Source organism: Aspergillus piperis (genome assembly GCF_003184755.1).
Source record: "Aspergillus piperis CBS 112811 unplaced genomic scaffold BO85scaffold_5, whole genome shotgun sequence".
Taxonomy (NCBI): domain Eukaryota; kingdom Fungi; phylum Ascomycota; class Eurotiomycetes; order Eurotiales; family Aspergillaceae; genus Aspergillus; species Aspergillus piperis.
Window position 1 is genome coordinate 491,155 of NW_020291595.1, and position 24,950 is coordinate 516,104.

At 53.3% G+C, this 24,950-nt stretch overlaps 8 protein-coding genes across 8 annotated transcripts; 5 read left to right on the forward strand and 3 right to left on the reverse strand.

The window, feature by feature from the left end:
- The first annotated feature begins 411 nt into the window (after positions 1-411).
- On the forward strand, positions 412-2,166 carry BO85DRAFT_467336 (exosome non-catalytic core subunit RRP42). Its single transcript, XM_025662181.1, has 2 exons — positions 412-1,202; positions 1,268-2,166. Exons 1-2 carry the CDS (start codon positions 648-650, stop codon positions 1,874-1,876), a joined length of 1,164 nt encoding a protein of 387 aa, XP_025517522.1. The 5' UTR covers positions 412-647; the 3' UTR covers positions 1,877-2,166.
- Positions 2,167-2,308: 142 nt separating this feature from the next.
- On the reverse strand, positions 2,309-3,245 carry BO85DRAFT_246179 (putative DRAP deaminase). Its single transcript, XM_025654888.1, has one exon. It carries the CDS (start codon positions 3,107-3,109, stop codon positions 2,402-2,404), a length of 708 nt encoding a protein of 235 aa, XP_025517523.1. The 5' UTR covers positions 3,110-3,245; the 3' UTR covers positions 2,309-2,401.
- A 172-nt stretch (positions 3,246-3,417) lies between these two features.
- On the forward strand, positions 3,418-4,923 carry BO85DRAFT_447487 (DnaJ domain protein). The gene is made up of 2 exons (XM_025659734.1): positions 3,418-3,781; positions 3,859-4,923. Exons 1-2 carry the CDS (start codon positions 3,544-3,546, stop codon positions 4,644-4,646), a joined length of 1,026 nt encoding a protein of 341 aa, XP_025517524.1. The 5' UTR covers positions 3,418-3,543; the 3' UTR covers positions 4,647-4,923.
- A 903-nt stretch (positions 4,924-5,826) lies between these two features.
- Positions 5,827-8,606, forward strand: BO85DRAFT_246208 (universal stress protein family domain protein). Its single transcript, XM_025654889.1, has 3 exons — positions 5,827-7,952; positions 8,000-8,061; positions 8,126-8,606. The coding sequence occupies exons 1-3, from the start codon at positions 6,000-6,002 to the stop codon at positions 8,289-8,291; spliced, it is 2,181 nt and encodes a 726-aa protein (XP_025517525.1). The 5' UTR covers positions 5,827-5,999; the 3' UTR covers positions 8,292-8,606.
- A 178-nt stretch (positions 8,607-8,784) lies between these two features.
- On the reverse strand, positions 8,785-10,498 carry BO85DRAFT_447491 (tyrosine--tRNA ligase TYS1). Its single transcript, XM_025659735.1, has 6 exons — positions 10,328-10,498; positions 10,198-10,236; positions 9,674-10,131; positions 9,548-9,614; positions 9,216-9,457; positions 8,785-9,157 (listed from the first exon to the last, which is right to left on the reverse strand). The coding sequence occupies exons 1-6, from the start codon at positions 10,446-10,448 to the stop codon at positions 8,921-8,923; spliced, it is 1,164 nt and encodes a 387-aa protein (XP_025517526.1). The 5' UTR covers positions 10,449-10,498; the 3' UTR covers positions 8,785-8,920.
- Positions 10,499-11,304: 806 nt separating this feature from the next.
- Positions 11,305-13,490, forward strand: BO85DRAFT_416888 (H(+)-transporting V1 sector ATPase subunit B). Its single transcript, XM_025657753.1, has 8 exons — positions 11,305-11,496; positions 11,583-11,667; positions 11,733-11,752; positions 11,832-11,867; positions 11,918-12,079; positions 12,128-12,444; positions 12,491-12,765; positions 12,812-13,490. The coding sequence occupies exons 1-8, from the start codon at positions 11,398-11,400 to the stop codon at positions 13,339-13,341; spliced, it is 1,524 nt and encodes a 507-aa protein (XP_025517527.1). The 5' UTR covers positions 11,305-11,397; the 3' UTR covers positions 13,342-13,490.
- A 26-nt stretch (positions 13,491-13,516) lies between these two features.
- BO85DRAFT_457706 (uncharacterized protein) lies at positions 13,517-20,288 on the reverse strand (the record flags this gene model as incomplete). Its single annotated transcript, XM_025661537.1, has 7 exons — positions 13,517-14,168; positions 14,274-14,881; positions 15,412-15,677; positions 15,726-17,969; positions 18,021-19,539; positions 19,631-20,063; positions 20,191-20,288. 7 exons carry the CDS (start codon positions 20,286-20,288, stop codon positions 13,517-13,519), a joined length of 5,820 nt encoding a protein of 1,939 aa, XP_025517528.1.
- Positions 20,289-23,307: 3,019 nt separating this feature from the next.
- Positions 23,308-24,822, forward strand: BO85DRAFT_447493 (putative alcohol dehydrogenase). Its single transcript, XM_025659736.1, has 2 exons — positions 23,308-24,268; positions 24,332-24,822. The coding sequence occupies exons 1-2, from the start codon at positions 23,459-23,461 to the stop codon at positions 24,626-24,628; spliced, it is 1,107 nt and encodes a 368-aa protein (XP_025517529.1). The 5' UTR covers positions 23,308-23,458; the 3' UTR covers positions 24,629-24,822.
- The last annotated feature ends 128 nt before the right edge of the window (positions 24,823-24,950 follow it).

A 24,950-nucleotide genomic window follows, 5' to 3' on the forward strand; every position in this document is an offset into this window, starting at 1 on the left:
ATTCCTTTCTGTCTCAATGCGCGGATGGGAAGCGATGTGAAAGCTTTCTCCACAAGAACAAAAGAACTTCCATTCATCTATTGTACAATTTTACCACTTTTTTGGGAAGGAGCACTGGTGGCTGGTTCTGGGCTTGAACAATTCTGTAATATAGGACTTACCCGACGGGAGAGCCGTCTGTTTATATCTACTGTTAATGGAACAGACACTGTCTGTCAACATACTTTATCATTACAATTCCAATTCACCTTGTAGAATTAGTAAATAAGCTTGTAGTGTTGTGATGCTCTCATGGGCTCTCCTATTGTACGCAACTGGCGTACTCCCGGCGATAGTTACGGAATAACCATTCCCCGCCCACCGGCAGAATTTCCCAATGCAGCACTACGTCAAAAGTCTCATCGAGACTGGATTTGTCGCGACGCTGTTTAGAAGTTCGATATTGGCGTGAGTGGCTTGATCTAGAGCGCCCTACAATTGAAGGCACCGCCATTGAAGCCTCAATCTACCGCCAACAAACCCCGCGCGGTACCATTTACCGTCAGCGATCCTTCCGCGCAAGACTTCGAAGTCGCAGGCTACCAATCGACCTGCCAATATAATCTCCACCATCTTCACCTCAAAATCCATAACAACAACTACACAAAATGACCGCCCAACGCCAGGCCTCCTCCGCCTCCCAAACGCCCCTCATCTCCCCAGCAGAACTTTCCTACCTCTACACATCACTATCACTCCCCGATGGCCCCATCCGCCCCGACGGCCGCTCGCCCACGCAATTCCGCCCGTTGACCGCAGAAACAGACATCCTGCCGGGCACCAACGGTAGCGCGCGTGTGGGGTTCGCTGACGGCACGCAAGCCATTGTGGGAGTGAAAGCGGAGGTGGAAAAGACCGTTGTTGCAGCTGAAGCGCTGAACCTATCGCAACAGCAAACGCAAGAAGATTATGCCGATAACGAAGGCGGAGAGGGCCAGAAAACCTCCAGTCATGGTCATGGGTCGTGGGTGCAGATGTCTATCGAGATCCCCGGGTTTCGGGATGATGATGCCCTCCCGGTTTTCTTGTCGGAGATGATGCGCGAGCCGCTTGTTGAGTCGGTTGCTGGTGCTGGTGATGGTTTGGGTGGGGATGAGATGGCGGGTGGGTTGAAGGGGAGGTTGGTTATTAATAAGAGGTGGCATTGGAGGTTGTATATTGATGTGAGTGATCTTTCGAAGGGAGGGGGGGTAGGAGGGGGTGAATGGTGCTAATGATGTTTGTGCAGGTGCTGCTGCTGTCTCAACCTTTGTCGTATCCGTTGCCGTTGCTGTCTTTGACGACTCATTTGGCTCTTTTGTCGACTAAGCTGCCTAAGCTCAAGTCCAAGGGAGAGGAAGATCCCTTCTTCGATGATGATTGGAATGCCGCTGAATATCTATACCCCCGCTCGCAGTCGGGGCCTCGTCTTTCTTCTACGAAGCAGGTCCGGCCTCCTGTGACGCTGCTTGTTATTTCTGTGGGCGATAATGTCATCTTTGATCCTAACAGAGAGGAGATTGCGGTTGCGGATACGGTTCTGGCTGTTTCTGTCACCCAGGACAGTGACTCGGATGGCCTGAAACTGCTTTCTATTCGCACAGTCGACCCCCCGTCTCGTCTCACGCAGCCGGGTGTATCGAACTCGGAGAACGTGGCGACTCTGGGCTCCACGGCCGCTGCCGAAGAGGCCGCCATGACGGACCCGTCTACTGGCGAAGAGGTTGCTGGCGTTTGGAGACCCCGACGGGGTGGTGTCAAGCGGCGCACGATTGCAAAGATGCTCAAGCTGGTCCTGCAGAAGGGGGGTGTTGGTGAAGAGGTCCTTGAAGGTCTTGAGGGAGTTCAGGTGGGCTGATCGATTGGTCGATGTGTGACTGACAATATTGCCTAAGTTGTGGATAGAACCATGGAGGGCATGATACCCGCGCACCACCGCAAGAATGGACCATATGGGATAGCAGTCCCGTCGCTATCTCCGATACCGATTACAGAACAAGCGGTCATCCTCTGAAGGGAGCTTAGACAGGTACTTTAGACACAATAATACCGATCTACTACCTCGTGCTGTGAGGGAGTAGGGTTCAAGGACAGAAGCATGTCCAGCATGCCAATGATACTCCATTCTATCCACTTTTCAAATATTGGTTTCGTAAATAGTCCTCCAAACTTCATCAGGTATCTGGCTTTGTACATATCACCTCTTAAGCCATAAATACTACGCACCTTAGCCTTCACCCACTATACACATCTATACCCCAACCCAGACAAGACAAGACAAGAATACCGCCAGCGGCATCAACATAACCCCCACGCCCACGCCCACCACCCCATCCCAACCTTACAATACAACCAAATAATCCCCACAAAGAGAAGAAAAAATTCACATCATGGTCTCCCCCTCCATCATCCTCTTCATAGGATTCCTCGGCTGCCTCTCCTGCCTCCTCCTCTCCTCCTCACTAACATTATCCAAATCCGTCTTCACCCCCTCCAACGCCCTCCCCACCACCTCCTCCCTCTTCTCCCTCTCATGACCCTCAACCGCCACCTCCAAAATCTCCCTCTCCAAGCCGGGCACAACCTCCCACTCCACGCCCGCCTCCTCTAACCTCCTCACCCCCTCCGACTGCCCCACAAACGTGCCCGGCTCCTTCACCCCAAAGTACACCTTCTGTATACCCTGTCCCTCCCCACCCTGTCTCGTCTTAATGATCCTCTCCACGCACGGCGCATTGCCCGAGAGTCTCTTCCCACAGGGTTCCATAGTCACATACATGACTAGTTTCCTTTCAGGATCGTCGTGGGGGAGGACAGTGTACACTTGCTCATCAGGTACGCCGTGCACGGAGGCGTAGTTTGATAGACAGCATTGTTCGGCGTGCGTGTTGCCGGCTAGTTCCATTGTATAGCCGGTTGAGAGCAGGATGTCGGAGGTGTAGCTGGGGGTGGTGTCGGCTTTGCTTCGGCTGAGGAGGAGAGCGCCGACGCGGAAGTTGGTTGGGAGGGCGGGGGCTTTGCGTGCGAGCGCGAGACATTGGGTCATGTAGGTGAGGTGAGGGGTGCTGGGGGTTCCCGAGTCTGTGGCCATTTTTGGTGATGGTTGTCGTGTTTGGATTTTTGTAGAATGTGTATGTGTATGTATGTGTATGTGCTGTGTGTAGAGAGAAGGGGAAGAAGAGTTATTTATGTGATAGCTAGGTTAGTATGAGTGGGGGGAATAAGAGTATGACCGCATAGAATACTATCTGATAGTTAGTTAGGTTATCGATTGATGCCGGCTGGTCGCGGCTAAACTGCTTTAGGAAAGATAAGTGGGATTCGCGTCCCGCGCGTTTTGGGGTGTTTGTCTCGTTTGATTTTATTGCGTTGCGCGCGAACATTCACGGCCGAGGTGTTATGTCTTCTACCTCAGCTACTTTTCATCACTTCTTGTTGTGATTTTTTTGCTTTCAATAGACGCATCCTCCCCCAATTTTCTCTTTTTCTCATCACTTACTTGGACCTTTTTGGTCTCTTGGCCAGATGCCTATCACGAACCCTCTCCACCGCTACAAATGGAAAGTTGGGAAGGATCCAGAGGGGTATTATTCAGAGGAAGAGGAGTATAAGCGGGGACCGGTCGAACGCGATGAAAACGGTGAAATAATCATACCCCGGCGCAGAGTCCTTGATTTGTATGAGGTTCTCGGTCTCGATGACCAGGCGACTCAAGATCAGATCAGGGCTGCTTATAAGAAGAAGGCGCTGAAGCATCATCCTGGTACGTATATATACTTAACTATATCTATTATCTAGCTATCACTTGTGTGGGATGGGCTGTCTAACTACCAGTAACAGACAAGGCACCCCCGAGTAAGAAAGAAGAAGCGAACAGCAAGTTCCAGAAAATCGCCTTCGCTTACGCCGTCCTTTCTGATGAACGTCGCCGCGCGAGATTCGATAAGACGGGTAGCACGGAGGACGCCTTGGACGAAGATGAGGATTTTGACTGGACGGAGTTCTACCGGGAGCAATTTGCCACCGCTGTTGATGTCGATGCGATCGACAAGCTCAAGAAGGAATACCAGGGGTCTGAGGAAGAGGTCAAGGATATACTGCAGGCCTATGAAAACCACCAGGGCGATCTGGATAAAATCTACGACTCTGTGATGCTGTGTAATGTCATTGATGATGATGAGCGATTCCGCGCCATCATTGACTTGGCTATTGCGGAAGGAAGGGCCCAGAAGTACAAGAAATACACGGAGGAGCCGGTCAAGAAGCGTCAGGCCAGATTGAAGCGGGCACAGAAGGAAGCGAAGGAGGCGGAACAAGTGAGCAAGGAGATGGAAGAGAACAAGTCTAAGACGGGTAGGAAGAACAAGGGAGGGAGGAAGAAGGAGGATGGCCCCGAGGACGTGGGTGACTTGGCTGCGATGATTAAACAGCGCAACCTTGGCCGTCTTGACAGCCTCATCAATCGGTTGGAGGAGAAGTATAACGTGGATAGTGAGCTTAATGCGCTGGGGCCGGGGTCGAGCAAGGTCAAGAAGACGAGGAAGAAGCGGAAGTCGAGTCCTTCTGAAGCGGCATTCGAAGAAATGGCTGCGCGTGGGGAGAAGAAGAGGCAGAGGACCAAGGGGTGAGGTGTGTTATCTTTGGGTGGACTGTCTTTCATGCGTTATTTTTCTCTTTTTCTTTATCACTACTAGTGCTGTCTTTGGGGTTGGGGAGTTCAGGTCATGTAGGGACACATCCATTCGCGGCATGGTACATTGAGTGATTTGGCAATCAGGCATGGGAGTGCATTGCTTTTGTTTTTGCTTTTTGCTTTAACCTATTTCAAGCTGGGGTTCGATTTTTGAATCCTGTGTTTTAGTACCATTGAGTGTCCAGTAATAAAACAGTCATATACCTTGTTGACCGCTAGTAATTGGGAAGGAGGTGTTGAAGGGGGCAAAGGAGAGAACGTGACCATGACAGCTTCGGCCGTGATTGAAGGAACAAACACCTCACCTCCAGCATAATTAAGCAGCCGGTCTACTGCATCCTGCGTACACAGGTCCACCTCGATTGGTGAAGAATCGATGGGTTCGCATTCCAGCTGCATCCAGGCAGGAGTGAAAGTGTGAGACTAACAGCACACACTCTCCCAGCCAACCGATCCTCCCCAGGATGATCGCCGGCATCAAGCCCTGGGGGAGGGTCAATGCAAGGGATGCTCATCACCGGTTGGTGGCACCTTGCACCACCTGGGTCACCATGATTGATTGTGCTTCGTTGCTTTATAAGGATCAGCCAGCTGCTCGCTGATTGTTCGTGATACCCCGCCATGCCGAGCTTTTGGACGCCTTGGCTTGTTCCAACTTGGTCGTCTCGCCTTCCTCCTTCTTCCTCCTCTTCTTCTTCTTCATCCTCTCCCCACACAGCTGGGTGAAGCTACCCTATCCTTCTTCATTTCCCTTCACACTTGTTCACCGTCCACGGAGGCATCCGAGCTACTTTGTCTCCTCTCCGTCGGCTTGCTGGCCAGACGCCAGCCTTCCTCTCTTCTCTTCGGTATCATCCGAGGTAGAAACGCACTGAGTGAGGATCGCCGTTGAGTTGCAGCCGTTGCGCACGTGGAGTTCCGGTCTCCATCCAGCTCCATCATTGTCGCGTGCTCCTCAAGATCCTATCTGAACCTCAGCTGGGTCTATACTTATAACTATAAAGCATCCAACGTAAGAAAGCTCTCCTGCAACGGAACAGCAACCTTAAAGAAAGAGGAACCTGGTTCTAAAGGCGGGACAGGACCTGGGGACAAAGCTCGGAATCTCAGCAAGCTTATGACCATTTCCCCTCCTCTCCACATTCCAAAGCTGGGCACTGGCAGAAGGCTGGGAAGCTAGCTGGGTTCGTCATTTGATTCACATTAATAATTTAGTCCACGGGTTAGTGTTTGGAACCCGCCCGCGCAAAGCCAAAGACAAGCGCGAGGTCGTACCCCACAGCCCACCATGCCGTACTATAGCAGAAAGCCCGCCCACATGTCGCTGGAGACCGCTCTGGAGGAAGAGCGACGGGAGTTGCTAGAGGAGATGGGCGAGAGTCCCTCGACGTCTCGGCGCCGGAGCTTGCTGGACATCTCACCGAGTCCCGGCTTCTTACCCCCGCGGCATGGCTCCATCGCCGGTATTGGCGTTGGCGTGACTCCCCCCTCTTCAGTCCGACATCATTCACTCTATTCTTCCTCTCATTCTCCACTGCCTTCATCTCCTCGTCGCTCTTCCGCTACCGCTACCACTACCACTACCACTACCGCGACAACCTTCAATCCATCGCCCGCCACTGCAACAACCGCTCCCCCAACTCCCCGCGCCACTACATCCTCTGTCGCTCCCCCTTTGCCTTCTGCGCAGAGAAAAGGGTCCGTCCAATCCGACGGATCAGTCTCCCCCACCCGATCCACCGACTTGGCGTCAGGCGACAAAGAAAAGCCGGGAGACAACAACAACGGCACCAGCAACCAGCAGCATTCAAATAAGCCGGAACATAAGTCTGGTCCCAGCATCCGCTGGGATTTATCAACCAATATGCCGCCCAGCGTCGCCAACCGCAATGCGGCCAGACGGAATGCTGCTCAACAACCTCAGGAGAAACCATCCAATCGGCTGCCGAGCATGGCCGCGGTGATGTCAGGGCTGGATCTCAAAGTCGGGTTCCCAAGTTTCGTCAGAGGCAGGGACTCTAGCAGTAGCCGCAGCAATGCTACGCGCGGAACTTCTCTCGACTCTCGAGTCTCCTCTCTCCGACCGGCTCGCTCTAGCTCTCCTAAGCGCCGCTGGCTAAACCCCAATACGCGTGGACCAGTCGCCGATCCGGTGAAACCACCTGTGGTAGCCAGTAAAAAGGAGACCAGCCCAATGGTGCCTGCGACTAAGGAACCTACTAATCCGGATTCCCGCCCAGGGTCTTCCGAGCCTGAAGCCAAATCGTCGGCTCCGGGCGAGGAGCGACTGGAGAAGGATCGTTTTGACAGCGAAAACAACCCAATTGAGACCAGTGACGAGGATGCCGACGAATCCACCTCTAGCGACGAAGACGCTGTTCATGAGGACGATTCAGACGTCAAGCGTGGCCGGAAAAAGGCCGTCGAGCAGGACATTCCCGCTAATCCTGGACCAAAGCCGCTCACTACTACTAAGACTGCACCTGAATTCCGTCCAAATCCCGATGCGGCGGATAAGCCGGAATTGATACATTCAGCGAAACAAGGACCTGTGCTGAAGAAGCCTGATGTTCATCCACGGACCAGCTTCGACTCGGCCTCGGCCACCAATACTCCGTTTGGATCCGAAGATGAGGCAGAGCTGTCCGATATCAAGCGAGCCCAGAAATTGGGTATCCAGATGTCTTCGATCGACAACACAGTCCAACATCGGTCCATCCGGACGATCATTCGCGGAGACTACGCCGAGGCACAGGAAGAGACCGAGAGCAGCCGCCGACGGCAACGCAAATACCTTGTCGCTACTGATTTGAGCGAGGAGTCTGTGTATGCGCTGGAGTGGACCATAGGAACTATTCTCCGGGACGGTGACACCATGTTCGCTGTCTGCGCTATGCATGATGAGACTGCCACGCCGGCTTCAGTGCAGATCGGCGATGGCGCCAAAGCTATTCAGGATGCGGCGGCCGTCGTTGGGTCACAGACCGCAGAGACTGCTGAAAAGGCGCAGAACGATTCCAATTCTCATCTTCCTCGCGCATTGTTCGGTCGCCTGGGTACGGACAGCAAGCCGAGCTCTGTGGATGCTCGCGGCATTTCCAAGGCGGAGTCGGAACGTGTCCATGCTGTCGAGGTTATCTCTCAGACCTGTGTTCGGCTCCTGCGCAAGACATTGCTCCAAGTTCGCGTAGCCGTCGAGGCAATTCACTGCAAGAGCCCAAAACACATGATCACTGAAGCTGTACGTGTCCTCCTCACTCTTCGTTCTTACATTACTAACTGATTTAGATCGATGGACTTGATCCCACCTTGGTCATCGTCGGAGCCAGAGGCCGCAGCGCACTCAAGGGGTAACTTTCCACCCACCTACAAAATGACACCAACAGACACTGACTGACATGACGTCTCTCACAGCGTTCTTCTCGGTTCCTTCTCCAACTACCTGGTCATGCACTCATCCGTTCCGGTAATGGTTGCGCGCAAGAAGCTCAAGAAGCAGACCAAAAACAAGAAGACTAACGTCCGCTTGTCCAACAACCTAACCACACCAAAGAAACTGGCTCTCGCCAAGGTGGACTAGAATGCTAGCCTTCTCGCCCTTTCTCTATCTCCTTCTCTTTTTTCTTTACTATTGTTAGCTTCTCTACGATACCTTAACATGTCTGGTCATATCATGGCGGTCGGCGCATATCTTACGGTCGAAATGTGATTGTCTCAGTGTGGTGGTGGTCTTCCTCATTCGCTTCTTAACATGTATGATTACGATTTGATTTATTATTTCTCATGACGGCCGGATTGTGATGACATTAGCTTAAAATTATTAATGAGGATGGGTCTATTATCATTATGGAAATTGCTTTCTACCTTTATACCCTTTGTGAGTTATTCTCGACATTATCGTCTGCGATTATACCGGGTAGGTAATGACACCGACACAGTATTCTAAGTAGAAAGTAATTCCCAAATCGATGCGTTCTATACCCTTGCCAGCAATTACAGAAGCGTAGTAAATAATACCACCAAACTAGTAGTAACGCAGAAACCAAAAATACCATGCGCAAAATAATAATTCAAAAAGGTCCAATTCTAGCTAATTCGCTGCTGCTCACACATGCAATTGTATATCAGACACGCAATAAGAAGGGAAAAAAAATCCATAACTATTTAAGACGTTGTAGTAGTAGTAGTTTTAGCAATGCAATTTCAAGTCTATTGCTCAGCCGGCTTAGGAGGCTCTCCGTTAGGAGTCTGCTCCTTAGCAGCACCAGGGTGACGAGAGCCCTTGTCCTTCTGCTTCTTCTCCTTCTTCTGCTTCGGGGCCGGAGGCGGGTAAGCCTTCAGCGTGACCTCCTGCCAGTCGGGGTTGGCGTCGAAGGCGGCGCGGATGGGGGCAGTAAGCTCGACGATGGCGTCGGCGACGGCGGGCTTGAGGATTTGGGGGGAGAGCTGGATGGATTTGATTAGTATGATGTGAAACATAAAGGAGAAAGGGGATGGGGCGTACAATGTCGTTCTTGTAGTCTTCGTGCATCTTCTCGATGTCGGTGTACACCAGAGGCTCCAGGCCATCGCGGTCGCGGGGGACGCGGAACTCGGGCTTGCCGGTCTTCAGGGCGGACACGGGCAGCAGGACGTACTGGACGAAGGCGAGGATACCGTTGTTGTCGATCTCCTTGGGAGCGGCCTGCGCTTTGCGGATCTTCTTCTTGATGCTGTCGATGGATTCGAGGAGGTCGATCTTGCTGTCTGGTAGGTGTTAGTATTTGATAAGGGTATGGTGGGGGGGGGGGGGGTTTGGGGGGGGGGGGGGGGGTTATGTGGAATGGTGGATATTACCTTCTTCACTGGAGCTCATCTTGCCACCGGAGAGACCGGGGACCATGGCGTTGCAAAGATGCGCGCGCTAATAGTATGTGTAAGTTTGAGTTCGGGATTTGGCAATGGGTATGGCAATGCTCTCACCTTCTTGTAACCAAGCTTGGGGTGCCACTCGGTCGACGCGGCGAACAGCTTGCGCTGGTCAAGACCACCGAACTGAGCGTCCACATCCAGGTACTGCTCGTCGAGGACCTGCAGGAGAGGGTACAACAGACCACTCAGAGGACCATTGTTGGACTGCTTGACGATCTCAGCACCGGCGCGCTTCGCATCGTGCTCCGAGACCACAGAGGACAGACGGTAAACGTCCATCACGTAGTCGGCGTTCTTCTGGTAAGAGCTGCCGCGAACGAAGCGCAGCTTTTCGGTCGACACACCGACGGCCTGTAGCAGAGCGGTGATAGTGTATTCATAGTATTTCGCGCGGTGCTCGACGATCTCGAAGGTCGACTTGAGGGAATCCAGGTTGGCGTGCAGATCGGCGATCAGGATGGTCATCTCCGCGCCCGCGGCGAGGAACTGGGCGATCTTTACGGCGGGCACTATCGAGCATTATCGTTAGTGGGGGTGGATAAACGGCCACGTTTGTTTTCGAGGGGAATTCGTACCCAGGTATCCGCAGTGAGGCTTGCCAGTCGGGCTAGTACCTGTCGCATTGTGAAGATCACCGTGTTAGTTGTACCGCTTTGATTGATAGGGAGGATCTCGTGGCGGGAGGGGAGAAAAAAAAGTAAGTACCCCAGTAGATCTTCGGGCTGCGTCCCTCGGCCAGGATGGCCTCAATGATGTCCTTGTTGAGAACCTCCTGGAGGTTCTCGGTGATGAGGGCAAGCCTCTGGTCCGCGGTCAAGTTGGCCATGATTTTGTGAGGATTGAAAGGTATGTGAAAGGAGAGGGGTTGAATCTCGGAGGCGGGGTATAAACTGTTCCTGGTGAGTCAAATCGGCGGGCGATAATTCAATCAAAACTGTCAAACTTAGCCCGGGATCAATGGTTCTTCCGGTGGCTTTTGAAGACTGGCTCGGAATGGACTCGGAATTGTTCCTTGACTTGCATTTGAGATAATACACACTTACTATTAATATGGATCATACATTAATAAAATTTCAATAATATACAGACTATGTATTCTTGTTATGAGTCTTACAACAATAATATTCTGAAATGATACATACGGATACTGTATCAGTGCCACGTCAGATTGGCTGGTGTATGTGCTGATATAATCCAACGGCAGCACATGCGATAAGATAAGGAACAGGCAAAGACGGTGGACGTTGGAGAAACAGTATGGGGTAGGATGCAGACTACAACAGCTGTGCATCTCATCACTTACAACTTAGGATCGGAGACACCAAGCTATGATCGGACTGTCTGATACTTCGAATATGAAGGAGAAAGGAGCAAACTCATTTTTATATGGAGTTGATCTTTAGCTGTCCAGCTCGGTGGGTCCATACCAGGTCAGTCAAAGCGTATAGCATTATGAGTATAGCGGTAATAACATATCTCCATACTTATACCAGAATTAATCACTCTATAGATTTATAGTGTAGTCAGAACCCTCTGCATCATGGTTGATGATGCTTTGTATCGAGCTCGGCAGGAGGTAAACTACTACTCTAGTGTAGCATCACGTGGCTGGTCACCGCCCGTGCGGCGGCGTGGAGCAGCCAAAGCATACGTCGACACTCGGCCTCGACTAAGGAGCTGCTGTTGCTGCTGTCTCTCCCCTCAACTTTCCTCCCCCGTCTTTCGGTCTCCTTCTGTGCGCACCTGCTGCTTCTGCTGCTGCTGCATCTTTCACCATGGCCGACTTTGTTGATCCCAGGATGACGAGCGTCAAGCCTCGCATCCGTTACAACACCATCGGAGGTATCAACGGCCCACTGGTCGTTCTTGATAACGTACGTCAACTTGCATGGTTGCGCCGCTGCTCCCAACAACGGATCAGCCTATATACAGATAGCCAGCTTACATAAATACCTCACAGGTCAAATTCCCCCGTTACAATGAAATCGTGTCCCTCACTCTCCCCGATGGAACCGAGCGGTCGGGTCAGGTCCTCGAAGCTCGCGGTATGTCCAGCATCGCATGCGACAGCGGTTACGCTCAGATAGCTAATATGATATTCCTGGTACAGGAAACAGGGCGGTCGTTCAGGTACGAAACATGTAGCAGCTGTGGTGTGCTAGTGATATGGCTTATGATGCGGAGCATTAACGGGATGCGATCATACTAGGTCTTTGAAGGAACTCCGGGTATCGATGTCAAGAGGGTATTGAACCAGAACTCTACCACTTATGGATCGGCAGCTGACCTTGCCAGACGAAAGTCGAGTTCACCGGTCACAGCTTGAAGCTGGGTGTGTCCGAAGACATGCTGGGTCGTGTCTTCGACGGTTCCGGTCGCGCAATCGACAAGGGTCCCAAGGTCCTGGCGGAGGATTACCTGGATATTAACGGTCAACCTATCAACCCCTACTCTCGTGTATGTATATGGTGACTGCGCTGAATGCGGCTGTGCTGATAAGATCAGGTGTACCCTGAGGAGATGATCTCCACCGGTATCTCTGCCATCGATACCATGAACTCCATTGCTCGTGGACAGAAGATCCCCATCTTCTCTGCTGCCGGTCTCCCTCACAACGAAATCGCCGCTCAGATCTGTCGTCAGGCTGGTCTGGTGAAGCGCCCTACCAAGGACGTCCACGACGGACACGAGGAGAACTTCTCCATCGTCTTCGCTGCCATGGGTGTGAACATGGAAACGGCCCGTTTCTTCACTCGCGACTTTGAGGAGAACGGCAGTATGGAGCGTGTCACGCTGTTCCTGAACTTGGCCAACGACCCTACGTATGTGCTACGCCTTTTGGATAGACGCAATCACTGACTTTGCCAGGATCGAACGTATCATTACCCCCCGTCTTGCCTTGACGACCGCCGAGTACTACGCTTACCAGCTGGAGAAGCACGTCCTGGTCATCATGACTGATCTGTCCGCCTACTGTGACGCTCTTCGTGAGGTCTCGGCTGCCCGTGAAGAAGTGCCGGGTCGTCGTGGTTACCCCGGTTACATGTACACTGACTTGTCGACCATTTACGAGCGTGCTGGACGTGTGGAGGGCCGTAACGGATCTATCACCCAGATTCCCATTCTGACCATGCCCAACGATGGTATGACATCCTCCTAGAGGGTTGGTTCGTGAGCTAACAAGGATAGATATCACTCACCCCATTCCCGATCTGACGGGTTATATTACGGAGGGACAGATCTTCATCGACCGTCAGCTGCACAACAAGGGTGTCTACCCCCCGATTAACGTGCTTCCTTCCCTGTCTCGTCTGATGAAGTCTGCCATTGGTACTGGACGTACTCGTAAGGATCACTCTGAAGTGTCCAACCAGCTGTACGCCAAGTACGCCATTGGACGTGATGCCGCCGCCATGAAAGCTGTCGTTGGTGAGGAGGCTCTGTCTTCCGAGGACAAGCTGTCCCTGGAGTTCCTCGACAAGTTCGAGCGCACCTTCATCAGCCAGTCGCCGTACGAGTCACGCAGCATCTTCGAGTCGCTGGACATTGCCTGGAACCTGCTGCGCATCTACCCCAAGGATCTGCTCAACCGTATCCCCAAGCGGGTGCTGGACGAGTTCTATGCGCGGTCGGCGCGCAAGATTGCCAACAAGGACACCCGGGACAATACTGTTTCGGAGCAGACCCAGGGCGAGACGGCCGATCTGATCGAGACATAAGCTGTAGATGCCGAGTATTTGGGTTTAGTCATGTTCAACCGAGTGAGCCAGCAACTTATTTCCTGTGGTTATTGCCAGATGCATATACAGTCCGTAGTTGTATATCTATGAATCTTCTCTTATTCTGACATTATAAGCATAATTCAACCAACCATTTACGTAGTAGTCTAAATACCTACTTTTTCTGAAGAGCTTCTTTCCCCACCCTCCCACACAACTCCTTCAGCACACCCCCCAACCACTCAAAATCACTCTTATCCAAATACACCTGCGCCGACAACCTCGTCCACAACCACCCATTATACTCAAACACCGGCACAAAGGTGTTATACTCATCCAGGAGCGTATTCTGGAACCACAGCGTCACCTCTCCCACCTCTTCCTTCTTCACCACCGTACACCCTCCCTCCTCCCCATCCCCATCACCATCACCACCAACCCTAACCAACAACCTCACATTCGTCATCGCACACCTCGTCAACAACCCCTCCCCATCCCTCAACACCTCCGTGCCCAACATCCCCGCCACAAGGTCCGCCGCCTCATTCGCCAACCTCTCCAAATACCCATAGATGGCCATCTCCCCACCACACACCTCCTCCCGGAACTTCAACGCCTCCGGCACACACAAATACGGCGTATCATCATTCGTCGCCGTCTGCTGAAACAAATACCTGAACGCATCCGCAGTAGTGCCATTCACGCGCGCCTCCTCCGCCGCAGACGGGGAAATATACCCCCAGGAGGTGGGGGAAGTCGTGCGCATGAGATGTTGGTGTTGCGGCGCGACGTAGAGGACTGCGCAGCCGCGGGGGATGTAGAGCCATCTACACACACACATACCCAGTATCAGTATCTCACTCACACACATATAGATATATACACCCCCCCAAAGGGGTAGTAAAAGGGAAGGGAAAGGGTGTATGTAATACTTATGCAAATTACTCGTGAAAAAGTCCACGCCTAGAGTTCCCAAATCCACCTCTAGCATGCCCACTCCATGCGCACCATCAACCACACTCAACACGCCCAACTCTTTACACTCCCTGACCAGTGCCTCGAACGGGAACCGCACCGCCGGAACACTAACCACCATATCAAACACCGCTGCCTTGACCCTCACCCCATTTCCCTCATTCCGAACCGTCTCAACCACGTCCCTAAACCTCCGCACAATCTCCTCATGAGAAATGGGGAGGGTATACTCCACCTTCCTCAACTGCACACCGGTACGTTCCTGCAGCGCGAGCAAGCCGTACTCGATCGCGCCGTAGATGGTGTCGAAGTAGATGATGACATCATCGGAGGTGAAGGGGATGTTGTGCAGGACGGTGTTGACTCCCGTCGTGGCGTTCTTGACGAAGGCGAGGGAGGTGGAGGGGGCGTTGAGGAGGGTGGAGAGGAGGTTGAGCGAGTGTTGGGTTTGGGATGGGCAGAGGCGGCGGATGAAGAGGTCGGGGTGGGATTCGGCGGTGGTTTGGTGGGCGCGGAGGGCGGATTGGATGGTGAGGGGGTAGGTGCCGAAGGATCCTGGAGATGTCTTAGTATTTATGTTGTTGTTGGTGGGGATGGGATGGGATGGGACTTGCCGTGGTTGAGGTTCTTCCAGTTGGGGTCGAGGCAGAAGTGTTGGCGCATGGGGGCACCGTAGGGGATGGGGGTGGTCATGGTGATGATAGTACGAGAAGTGATTGATGGTGTAGATAGAGAGGGGAGGGAACTGAGAAGTGAGAAAGAATACTGGGCAAGGTCGGGGGATAGGATAAGCACTATTTAAAGAGGAGTATGTTACCCCTCATGAGTCACAATAACTACTATCAAGTAAGTCAATAGTTATAATTAGAATCATACTTCAGTTATAACCTTAATCTACGTCCCTCCGATAAGGGATAATGCAACAGATAAGTTAAATCTGACTCGGCCAGAAACGCTGTTATGCTACATCATCGATTTGACATACACAATAGCCAATGCGCGGCTCCGCTTCTAAATCCAAACATCTCAATCATCTCATCTCCGTAATCATCCTGCAGTGCATCACCGCTTGCCCTTCTTGCGGGGCGCAACCACCTTGAACGCTGCGTTTCCATTGTCCTCCTCGCGATTCGCGTTCGATGATCCCTTCTTGGCCACTTCGCTCCATCCGCCCGCGTTCTTCTCCGCAAAGGCACTAGCCGACACAGGGTCCACGATGCCCTTGTCGGCCAGCTTACGCCGCCGGATGAACTCCTCGGCGAACCGCCGGCCGTCCAACGTCTGCGAGTTGGCGTACACGGAGTCCGAGATGATCTCCGCCTCCGCAGGCAGGAAAAGCAACTGCTGTACAAAATCGTCCACTATATCACATTAGCTATGATCAAACTCTACCATATGCTGCGACTTACCATTGATGTTGCTGTTCAGCCCCTTGCCCAAAGCAAGCTTGGCCCACTTGGTGAACTCCTCCACGGCGCGGTTAGGGTTGGCCGGAGGCGTAGCGACAGCAACCGTCCGGGGAGTCGCGACAGTCGCCGGCTTAGGCTTCACGGGAGAAACTGCCACCGGAGTTGCGCTGCTGGTCGAGCGAGGCCCGGCGGGAGCAGCCGGCGGGGGCTTGGGCTTGCCGCCCGCTCCAACAGTCGTCCAGGCACCCGAAGTGCTGGCGCTGGCAGGGACCGGAGACGCCGCTGGAGCCTTGCTGGCAAGATCCGCATAGCGCTTTCCGGTCGAAGACGGAGCAGTCGGTGGGCTGGCAGCCGCACTCTGAGCAGCAGCGGCGGCAGCGGCCAGACGCTGCTTACGGGCCTCCTCTTCCTTCTGGATCTGGGCAAGAGTCTTCTTAGCGGCGCCAGAAGGAGCGGCCTGACCCTTGTTGTTCCAAACTGAGCCTGAAGATGTAGGTGTAGCAGGAGAACCAGCGCTAGCCCAGTTGGCCGTCGACGGGAGGCCAGGGGCCTGGGCCTGGACTTGGCTGAGACGCTCCTGTTCGGCCAGCAGCTGGGCACGGCGTGCAGCAGCCGCCAACTCTTCCTTCTGCGCTGCGCTGCGGGCCTCAGCCTCCTGAATCTCCTTCAGAGAAGGACCCTTGGGCACCTCATTGGCTTCCTTTGCCCAAGGCGCGATCGAAGTGGTCGGCGCCTCCACGGGAGTCTGGGTCTGGGAACGCGAGTTGGCAGCCAGAGACTCAGCAACATTCTGACGGTTGCGCTGAGCAGCCGGGGCCGGGAGTGGCGAGGCAGAGGGCGGCGGAGGGAAGGGCTGGGGCATAGCATTGTCTCCCTTGGTAGTCCAGGCCGCCTCACCCGCATCGGAAGTTTGCTGTTCCTGCTGCTCGCGCTCAAGCTGTTCTTGTTGCTCCAGCTGTTCCTGCTGCTTGCGCTGAGCAGACGCGGCCTTTTGCACCTGCTGCGACAAGGTCAGTGTAGGCTCCTCAGCCTCAGCCACCGGCTCGACCTCCTCCTGCTCAGACGGCTGGGGGACCGTGGCCGGGTGCGTGGGCAGACCCTCGGCAGTCCGGAGGCCCAGCTCACCCTCCTGGGCTCTCAAAGCGTGGAATTGGCGGAGGCGTTCTTCCCGTGCCTGCTGGTCGAAGAGGTTATCACCCTGGGCGCTGTCAAACTGCTCCTGCTCCTGTTGCAAGCGAGCACGGTCCTGGAGCATGCTGGCAACCTGTTGCTGATGAAAGAGACTGTCAGGCTGACGAGCCGCGAAAGAGCCGGGGGTGCCGAAAGCGAAAGGGTCGGGACGGTTCACGTTCAAGCGGTCGAGGAGGGCGGGAAGCTGATCCTGGGGGGTGCCCAGTTCAGTGCCGAGCATCTGGGGACCAATGTTAGGCAGCGGGTTGGCTCTCACCGGTCCTGCAGCGTCGAAGAAGCCTGCGACAGACTGGGGTTGCTGCATCGGGGCTTGAATGGGAGAGGGCTGGAAGCCGACTGGCGAGGCGATGCTGCCAAAACTGGGCTGGCTGTGGAGGCTGTGGGCACTGGAGTGATGCTGCAGCTGGTGCGGGTGCATCGTGTGGGGGACACCCTGAAACTGCATTTGCTTCATCAGCGCTTGCTGCTGAGCGAGGTGTTCCTTCTGACGTGCCATCAAATACTGCTCCTCCTGCTTCCGGCGTTCCAACGCATTCTGCTGCTCCGCGGTCAAAGTGGTACCAAAGCTGGGGAAACTGCCGGGGAACGGAGGCTGAGCCGTGCCGGTAGTGTTTCCAGTCCAGGGACCGGGGCTGGGGTCGGGACCGTGGGGAATGCCGATCTGAGGCACCAGGAAGGGTTCGCGCGAGTTGCCGATGCGTCGCACAAGTTGTGCAAGGGGTTCGAACTCGGGGTCCTCGAGTTTCTTGATCTGCAGGTCAGGACTAAAGAAGCCTGCCTTGAACCAGTCGTGCATCTCCAGTCCAGTCCAAGGACCCTGGATGTTGCCCTGCGGATCGCGGTAGATCCAACGCATCCGATCCGGCATCACCATGGTCCGCTGTTGGGCAGGAGGCACAGAGCCAGCAGCTCCAGCCTGACCAGGCGTCTGGCTGGTTGGGGGTACATCGGGCGCCATCGACGTAGGAATAGAGTTCACCGCAGAGACAGGGGTTTGCGAAGCTGAGGTGGTTGCGGGCTGAGTCGTCTGGCCCGGCTTGTCCTGCTGGGCGTCTAATTGTTGCATTAGGACCTGCTCATACTCAGGCATGTCGATATTCTTACCGGGTTGGCGAGCGGCCTCCTCCAGAGCGGCCAGATCCGATCGTCCCTGGTCACCTTGCATTTGCTCCTGCATCGCGGCCGGGAACAGAGAACCTAACTTGCTGGAGCGGCCCAGACTGCCCGTGCCAGAGATGCCGGCATGGGGGCTGAACAAACCACCACCGCCCAAAGTCGACAGGCTTGGGGACTGCAAATCACCCATCGTGCCGAAGATAGGATCGCCGAAGCCACCAGCGAAGGCCGAGCGTTCCCGCGTAGGAGTACCCACGGCAGCGCTGGTGGGCCATCCGGCCGGACCACCCAGCGACGACAGACCTCCCAGCCCACCGAGGCTGGAGAAGCTGCGGTTTCCAGCGGCACTAGACGTTTGGCTGCGATCGATTGAAGGCAAGTCGATGCCCGATCCTACCCGTCGGATAGAGCCAAACGCAGACGAGGTATCACGAAGGCCAGTGATGCCGGGATGCGTGGAGTTCTGAATATCGGAACCATCCGTCTCCACGTCATCGTCGCCGCCACCACCAACAACACCACCACTTCGGTCGCCGTGGGGACTCTGATATGGGTTCGTATTGGTGGGGCTGGTGGGTTCATGTCCCTGCAACAGACTTGGAGTAGGGTTGCGCGAGTTCTCATGGCTCTGCATCAATTCCCGGAATCCAGGGATGCTAGAGGTCATGCCGAAAGCCGAGAATCCCAGCTGGTCCGCAGGTTGAGAAGGAGTGTTGATCTCCTGGGACCCGCCAAGAGCGGCACTTCCGCTGCGAGGCTCCTCCGAGAAGGGGTTCGTCTCGCTGCGGCCAGTACGCGTCTTGACGGGTTCTCCCCAAGGCGACTGAGCACGCTTCTCACCCTCCGTATCACCCAAGCGTTCCAAGCTACTAAGGGACGACTTCTCCTTGATAGAGGCCGAAATGTCCTCAGAGCTATCCTTCGAAAACAGCCCCTTCAAACGGCTCTCTCCGCGGAGACTACCAAACCCAGCCTTCTTTTCGGTTGTCGGGGTAGTCGCCGTGCCCAGAGAAAACGCACCAAACGCTCCCATGGGTGAAAAGTTGGCACTTTGCGACGCAGATCCCCAAGGGGAATTCGAAGCGCCCGGTGCTGCGCTCAATGGATTGGTCGAACTCCGCTTCAGAGAACCAAATGGAGAGGCAGTCTCGGCATTTGCGTCTCGGGCGACGTTTTCCTTCTCCTTCTCCTCCCATCGGGCGGCGGAAGAGGTATCTCGGAAATCGGTCTTGCGGCGCAAAAGGGAGGGGGGCGGGGTGGAGGTGTTCGGTTCGTCACGGAAGAAGCGAGAGCCGCTGGTGGTGGGAGACATGGGATTCCCGGTTGAGTCGCCCGTCTCCCGGCGTCTGGGGCCGGGGCGCCCAGCACTGGGGGATGCGGTGTTGTAATTATTCATATGGCCTTGGGAGATAGACAGCTTGCGTCCACCAGTACCGGCGCCAGCGTTCTCCTTCGAAGCGTTCGTCGGTGGCGGCTTAAGGGGGGAGTTGACGGAGAGAGTAAATAACTGCGCTCCTTCAGCACGGCTCCCGGAAAAAATTTTAAAAGCAGAAACACGCTCAAGCAGCAAGCAAGGCGGGGTAAGCAAAGAGACAAACCTCTTTCTCATCGTCCGTCATATCTACCAGGCCCAACGGCTCGACCTGGCCCCCATGATCCCAGCACACTTCTGGGCCGGAGGGGTTATCCTTCGAATCTTCCCGTTTCCCCCAAGCGCCGTTGACAGGTGACGTCTCGTGGGGATTCCAGTCAGCTACGAAGTAATCTGCAACATTCTTCCCCAGTACGCCCGACTCTCGTTGGGATTTGTAGAGACTAAGTAGCTGATCCTTTGAATAACGCGTGTCGGTAGCTGCTCCGTTGCGGAGTGCGCTGGACTGGTAGGTCGAGGACATATGCGGAGGAGTGTAGGTGCCCACGGTGGGAGTGGTAGCCGACGTGGGTTGGCTGGCATCCCGGTTATGAGAAGGGTTTGTCGCAACGGACGGACGGCGGAAAGTCTGTGTTGCTCCATTCATGCGAGTTCGAGACCTGCATGTCCCCGGTTGAGGATGAGTTGTCAGTTCAACTCCGCCACGCAAAACCGCCGGGAGGGACTAGGACGGCGGCCAAAGCAGCGGGTAGACCGCATAGAACCAGTTAAAAGAGCATTGCATACCATTCTCCACCGGCAGAGCCATCCCCTCTCCTGTTCGAGGAGTCGTGGGTGTTGCCAGCGGCGGCCGAGGCAAAACTAGACGGAAGTGGCGTGGGCATTATGAAGGTCGGTAGCTGGGCGACGGACGATAAGAATGCCGGTCCAGTTGGGAAAAAGAGAGAAGTTCGGGGAGACGAGAATCTAGAAGAAAGGTTCAAGTTAAAACTGTGGATTGTGTAAACAACAAGGAGCGATGCGAACGTTTTTTCTGGGGGGAAGATGTGGAAGGGTGGGTTGGAGACAAGCAGCAGTCCGTAGAGCTGGTGAGGAGAACGGATCAGCGAGGGGGAGAGAGGCAGACAGCAAGGTGGAGGAGGACAGTAAGACGATTGGGGGGGGAGCAAAAGAACACACCTTTGTGTCTTTGGGATAGAGATCTGGAAAGAAGCCGGGGGCGGATTGAGAGTCGAGGTCGAAAACAAGAACGCTAGACGATCCAGAGTCGAGATCAGAAGATCGAAAGGATCGAGAGTTCCTGGCAGGTCAAGAAAAATGAAGAGGCTTGCGGCGAATTAGCTGGTGGCCGTGGAATTACCACCGTACGGGTCGTGACGGTCGTGACGAAGTGACTGTTTTCGTTGTTTTTTCTGTGTTTTTTACTTCGTTTTCGCGCTTTTGGTCGTACCGCCAGGTCGCCTTGTGCGACCGCAATTGGTTTATTATCATTATTACCTCAGCCCACACTGGTTGTGAAACTGCCGCACAAATTGGTGGTCTGGTTTCTGTTTCTTTTTCTTTCTTCGCTGGACAGCTTCCAGGGAAGGTCGGGTATAGATAGATAGCTCATCCTCAGCCTTACATGTGGCGCAAGCTGCCCATCGCAATTAATTCCAGTCTACAGGTGACAGGTCAGATTTGACCCGACTATCTCCAGTTTATCCCAAGATTCCCCCAAACCTGGAGTTTGATGGTTGCATTTCCGGGACAGTGCGTGGCCATAACATCCCCAGACAAACCTACGATGGGTTACTGCCACGCCGACACCGTCACTGGTGGTTTGGCCGCAAACGCTTCGGTTTCTCTTGACGTGTCGCTTCAACTCAACGTCAGAAATTCCACTGGGATGGAGAGGAAGCTCTCCCCCGGGTATTTTTAGAATGTCAAAAAATTTTTGAGGGTCGGGCTATTTACATAGTATTGTGGTTAGCCAGCTTCCAACTCCCTGCTTTCTACCTTTTCATTGTATATACTATTCAAAGCTAGTAGACAGGTAATTCAGCGCTGCATAATGTAAGGCATCATCAATGAATTGTGTGGTGAGAGAAGTCAGTGTCGTCACTCTGAAGAACAACCTTCCATACCAGCCCCATACATACCATACGGCCAACGTACATGCCAGGTACACCCACATACTAAAATAGGTGGCCAGTGACTTGCCAGTGACTACCATCCGTACCGTACCCCAACCTCCACTCTGCGGCCTGAGGCACGTATCCCATCGCAGCTTTACTTAACAAGCAATCATCAACAGTCAGCACAACACAACATCACAATCCTCGATCTGCAACAATCCGGTTTGCCTGCAGTGCTGGGGATAGACATGTTTACACGGCCATCGGCTTCTCGTACGACCTTCCAGCAAAATCTACTTGGATGATGCCTGTGGCTTGTTTCTGCCAACGTATCATCCACTGCCAATATACAGGTTATTGACAGCTTGATGCTCAATCATAAAATACCTTCATTAACAAACATTGAGGATGATCACACCTGAAATCAAGTGGAGTTGAAGTCGCGCGAGGACATACTGTGTACGGATAGAGCCGCTGTGCATTCCAGACGAACGCGAACAATCTCCCGCAGTTCACCACATATCCAAACAGAATGCTGATCTGTCAACTGCCCTTCACGGCACTCTCGCAGATCAATATTATAACTTCCAATGGCAGCGGTTATAATCGCATAATTGCAAACAGAACCCAATAAAATCGGCGAATCAAAGCCGCACCGCTTCAAGAACCATCTAACATGATAGTATAGTCCAAGATTGGTGTATTTGTTAGCACCAATCTGCGTCGAGGTCAACAAAGAGGCTTCAGAGGCATCAATATACATTCATGACATAGCTGCTATCGACAGATTTTAACAAGAAAGCATCCACTATATTCCACCATAGTACGCCTTGGCAAGATATGCAGTCACATCTCGCGCTCATCAGCGTTTCCACAATTCCAAAGGGGATGCAATCAATCCAGTTGATATATTTCTGGGAATGAAATCTCATAACAGACTCTCGATCCTCCTCTCCGCTCGGTTTAAATATCGGGATCCAGCAAGGCAACAGCAGCTCTCAAACAGCAGGCCATCTGCTATACCATCTGTCTTTCATAGTAAGTATGTCTTTCCCATTCACTCCTAGAGCCAATCTATGATATGGTCAATGGCTCGGCCCCCTCTCTATCTTGCTTAGAGGAGACACAACAATACATATTACCTCATACTGTAGTCTCAGGATGTACTATAGCCCAACTACAGCATATTCCGGTGATGGTGGATGCCCTTTCAAAGTCAAGCCGGAAAAATAACTGCAGGATTATATTACCGGTAAGCTACCAAGCTAGACTTGTATATAGTGGAACAAAATCATGGCATCATCCTAGTTAATGAGGTAGGGGGTGGCAATTCCAACTGGCTTGAATTTAGTTTGATTTCGTGACAGATGTTAATCGTGGTGGTATATTATATTGCGATTTATCATTACTATCCCCTTTCGTTCCCCTTGATTACAATTATTGTTGGTATCATGTTGGTAGTATTGGTGTGTTGGTGGCGGATATATATTATAATCAATGTTCAATGCTAGTAGTACTACTTACTAGCAGTTCAACCCTCAGCCGAGGCTCAAATATATAGATGTATTTGTGCTGTTGAAAATAGGTTTCGAACGTCAATTGCAAGTAACAATTGAGTTGCACTACGCGAGAAACCAACAAAGTTTAACACAAACTTAAGTGTTCCTGTTCTTGAGATTAGTCTGGATAACATCATATGCTGCGTAGATCTTCACCGCAAGCAACAACTTTGTCTCCTCCCTCCCGACGCACATCCTCGGCAACCGATAACGGCCTGAACAGCTCACCTCATCCCCGCACGCCGAACCGAACCGATAAGTGCATGCATGCTCCATCTTTTCCTAGTTTCACTCTACATATATTCAAATTGAAAAAATTCCGTTTATATATCTACAGCTTCAAATTGACTAGTACAAATCATAAAAATCCACGCCATAATGTCGAAAGCCATCTTCCTCAACCCAGTCGATGGTAAACCCGGAAAGCCGGGTCAAGTCTACTACCCCCTCGCTGTGAAGACCCTTCCCCAGCCTGTACCTCAAGGCCGCGAGGTTTTGGTAAAGCTCACAGCTACATCGCTAAACCACCGCGATGTGTTCCTTCGTCAACACCTCTATCCGGGCGTCACCTTTGACGTTCCCATGGGTGCCGACGGTACAGGAACCGTGATAGCCGCCGGTGAAGGAGTGCGCGATCCGCAACGCTGGATCGGGAAGCGGGTGGTCATCAACCCCGGAGTAGGGTGGAAGGAGTCTCTGGATGGACCGGAAGATCCGAAAGGGTACAGGATCATGGGCGGGACGAAATCGTACAACAAGGGGACGATGCAGGAGTATCTCGCTATCGATGAAGGGGAGCTGGAAGAGGTGCCGGAGCATCTGTCGGATGCAGAGGCGGCGTCGTTTCCGCTTACTGGCTTGACAGCGTGGAGAGCGCTGGTGGTCAAGGCTGGAGAGAGGAATTCGAGCAAAGGAGCTGCAGTCCTGGTGACTGGCATTGGGGGTGGTGTGGCATTGATGGCGCTCAAGCTCGCGGTGGCTAGGGGCGTGGATGTCTATGTGACGAGCTCTAGTGAGGAGAAGATCCGGAAGGCAGTTGAGCTAGGGGCTAAGGGAGGTGTGAATTACAAGCAGGAGAAGTGGGAGCAGAAGTTATTGGAGTTGTTGCCTACAGGGAAAGTGGCTTTCGATGCGATTATTGACGGAGCAGGAGGGGATTCGGTGGACAAGGCTGTCAAGTTGCTTAAGGTGAGCAGACCTCTCCCCCCTCTCGCTATTTGAGTACGTCTGGACTATATCTGACTGGAATAGCCTGGTGGTGCTCTCTGTGTGTATGGTATGACGGTCGCACCGCAGATGCCGTTCTCCATGAAGGCTGTTCTGAAGAATATTGATGTCCGGGGCTGTACGATGGGCTCGCGCAAGGAGTTCAAGGAGATGGTCGAGTTTATCAAGACGCACAAGATCCATCCAGTCATCTCACGCGTTTTGCAGACTGATTTGGAAGATATCCCTGCGATCGATGGAATCTTCGAGGATATGAAGGAAGGGAAGCAGTTCGGGAAGCTGGTGATTGAGTTCGGGAAGACCTCTGGAAGCAAACTGTGATGTAGATATCATTGCCAGATGTTAGCTTTCTTCTGTGACAGTACTCATTACGGGGAACGTAATGGACACGATGAAGCGGTACTTGCCAGAGCAGCCTGAATGTGTAGTCGCACCTTCCCTGTGCCAGGTAATCCGTTTGCCTCCATGTCGCAACCCTTCAGAGTTGACTCCAAAACCTCTGGGCTTCATCACCACCACTCCCTAGCTTTCAGGCCACCAGCTCGTTTATCGTTTCATATCCAAGGATAGTTGAACCCTCATTGTTTGTTTAGATACCGCATCATACTCGACTCGGCGAAATGGATGTCGATATTCTCACCCT

What these genes read in the sequence shown, in the direction of transcription:
- BO85DRAFT_246179 (XM_025654888.1), bottom strand. Translation starts at nt 3,109, where the DNA reads ATGGCCACAGACTCGGGAACCCCCAGCACCCCTCACCTCACCTACATG.
- BO85DRAFT_246208 (XM_025654889.1), top strand. Translation starts at nt 6,000, where the DNA reads ATGCCGTACTATAGCAGAAAGCCCGCCCACATGTCGCTGGAGACCGCT. An exon ending in AACACATGATCACTGAAGCT is followed by an intron (nt 7,953 to 7,999) that starts GTACGTGTCCTC and finishes TAACTGATTTAG; the next exon opens with ATCGATGGACTTGATCCCAC. An exon ending in GGCCGCAGCGCACTCAAGGG is followed by an intron (nt 8,062 to 8,125) that starts GTAACTTTCCAC and finishes CGTCTCTCACAG; the next exon opens with CGTTCTTCTCGGTTCCTTCT.
- BO85DRAFT_447491 (XM_025659735.1), bottom strand. Translation starts at nt 10,448, where the DNA reads ATGGCCAACTTGACCGCGGACCAGAGGCTTGCCCTCATCACCGAGAAC. An exon ending in GCCTCACTGCGGATACCTGG is followed by an intron (nt 10,132 to 10,197) that starts GTACGAATTCCC and finishes AATGCTCGATAG; the next exon opens with TGCCCGCCGTAAAGATCGCC. An exon ending in CCAAGCTTGGTTACAAGAAG is followed by an intron (nt 9,615 to 9,673) that starts GTGAGAGCATTG and finishes ACATACTATTAG; the next exon opens with CGCGCGCATCTTTGCAACGC.
- BO85DRAFT_416888 (XM_025657753.1), top strand. Translation starts at nt 11,398, where the DNA reads ATGGCCGACTTTGTTGATCCCAGGATGACGAGCGTCAAGCCTCGCATC. An exon ending in CACTGGTCGTTCTTGATAAC is followed by an intron (nt 11,497 to 11,582) that starts GTACGTCAACTT and finishes AATACCTCACAG; the next exon opens with GTCAAATTCCCCCGTTACAA. An exon ending in CGGGTATCGATGTCAAGAGG is followed by an intron (nt 11,868 to 11,917) that starts GTATTGAACCAG and finishes TGACCTTGCCAG; the next exon opens with ACGAAAGTCGAGTTCACCGG.
- BO85DRAFT_467336 (XM_025662181.1), top strand. Translation starts at nt 648, where the DNA reads ATGACCGCCCAACGCCAGGCCTCCTCCGCCTCCCAAACGCCCCTCATC. An exon ending in ATTGGAGGTTGTATATTGAT is followed by an intron (nt 1,203 to 1,267) that starts GTGAGTGATCTT and finishes ATGTTTGTGCAG; the next exon opens with GTGCTGCTGCTGTCTCAACC.
- BO85DRAFT_447487 (XM_025659734.1), top strand. Translation starts at nt 3,544, where the DNA reads ATGCCTATCACGAACCCTCTCCACCGCTACAAATGGAAAGTTGGGAAG. An exon ending in GGCGCTGAAGCATCATCCTG is followed by an intron (nt 3,782 to 3,858) that starts GTACGTATATAT and finishes TACCAGTAACAG; the next exon opens with ACAAGGCACCCCCGAGTAAG.
- BO85DRAFT_447493 (XM_025659736.1), top strand. Translation starts at nt 23,459, where the DNA reads ATGTCGAAAGCCATCTTCCTCAACCCAGTCGATGGTAAACCCGGAAAG. An exon ending in AGGCTGTCAAGTTGCTTAAG is followed by an intron (nt 24,269 to 24,331) that starts GTGAGCAGACCT and finishes TGACTGGAATAG; the next exon opens with CCTGGTGGTGCTCTCTGTGT.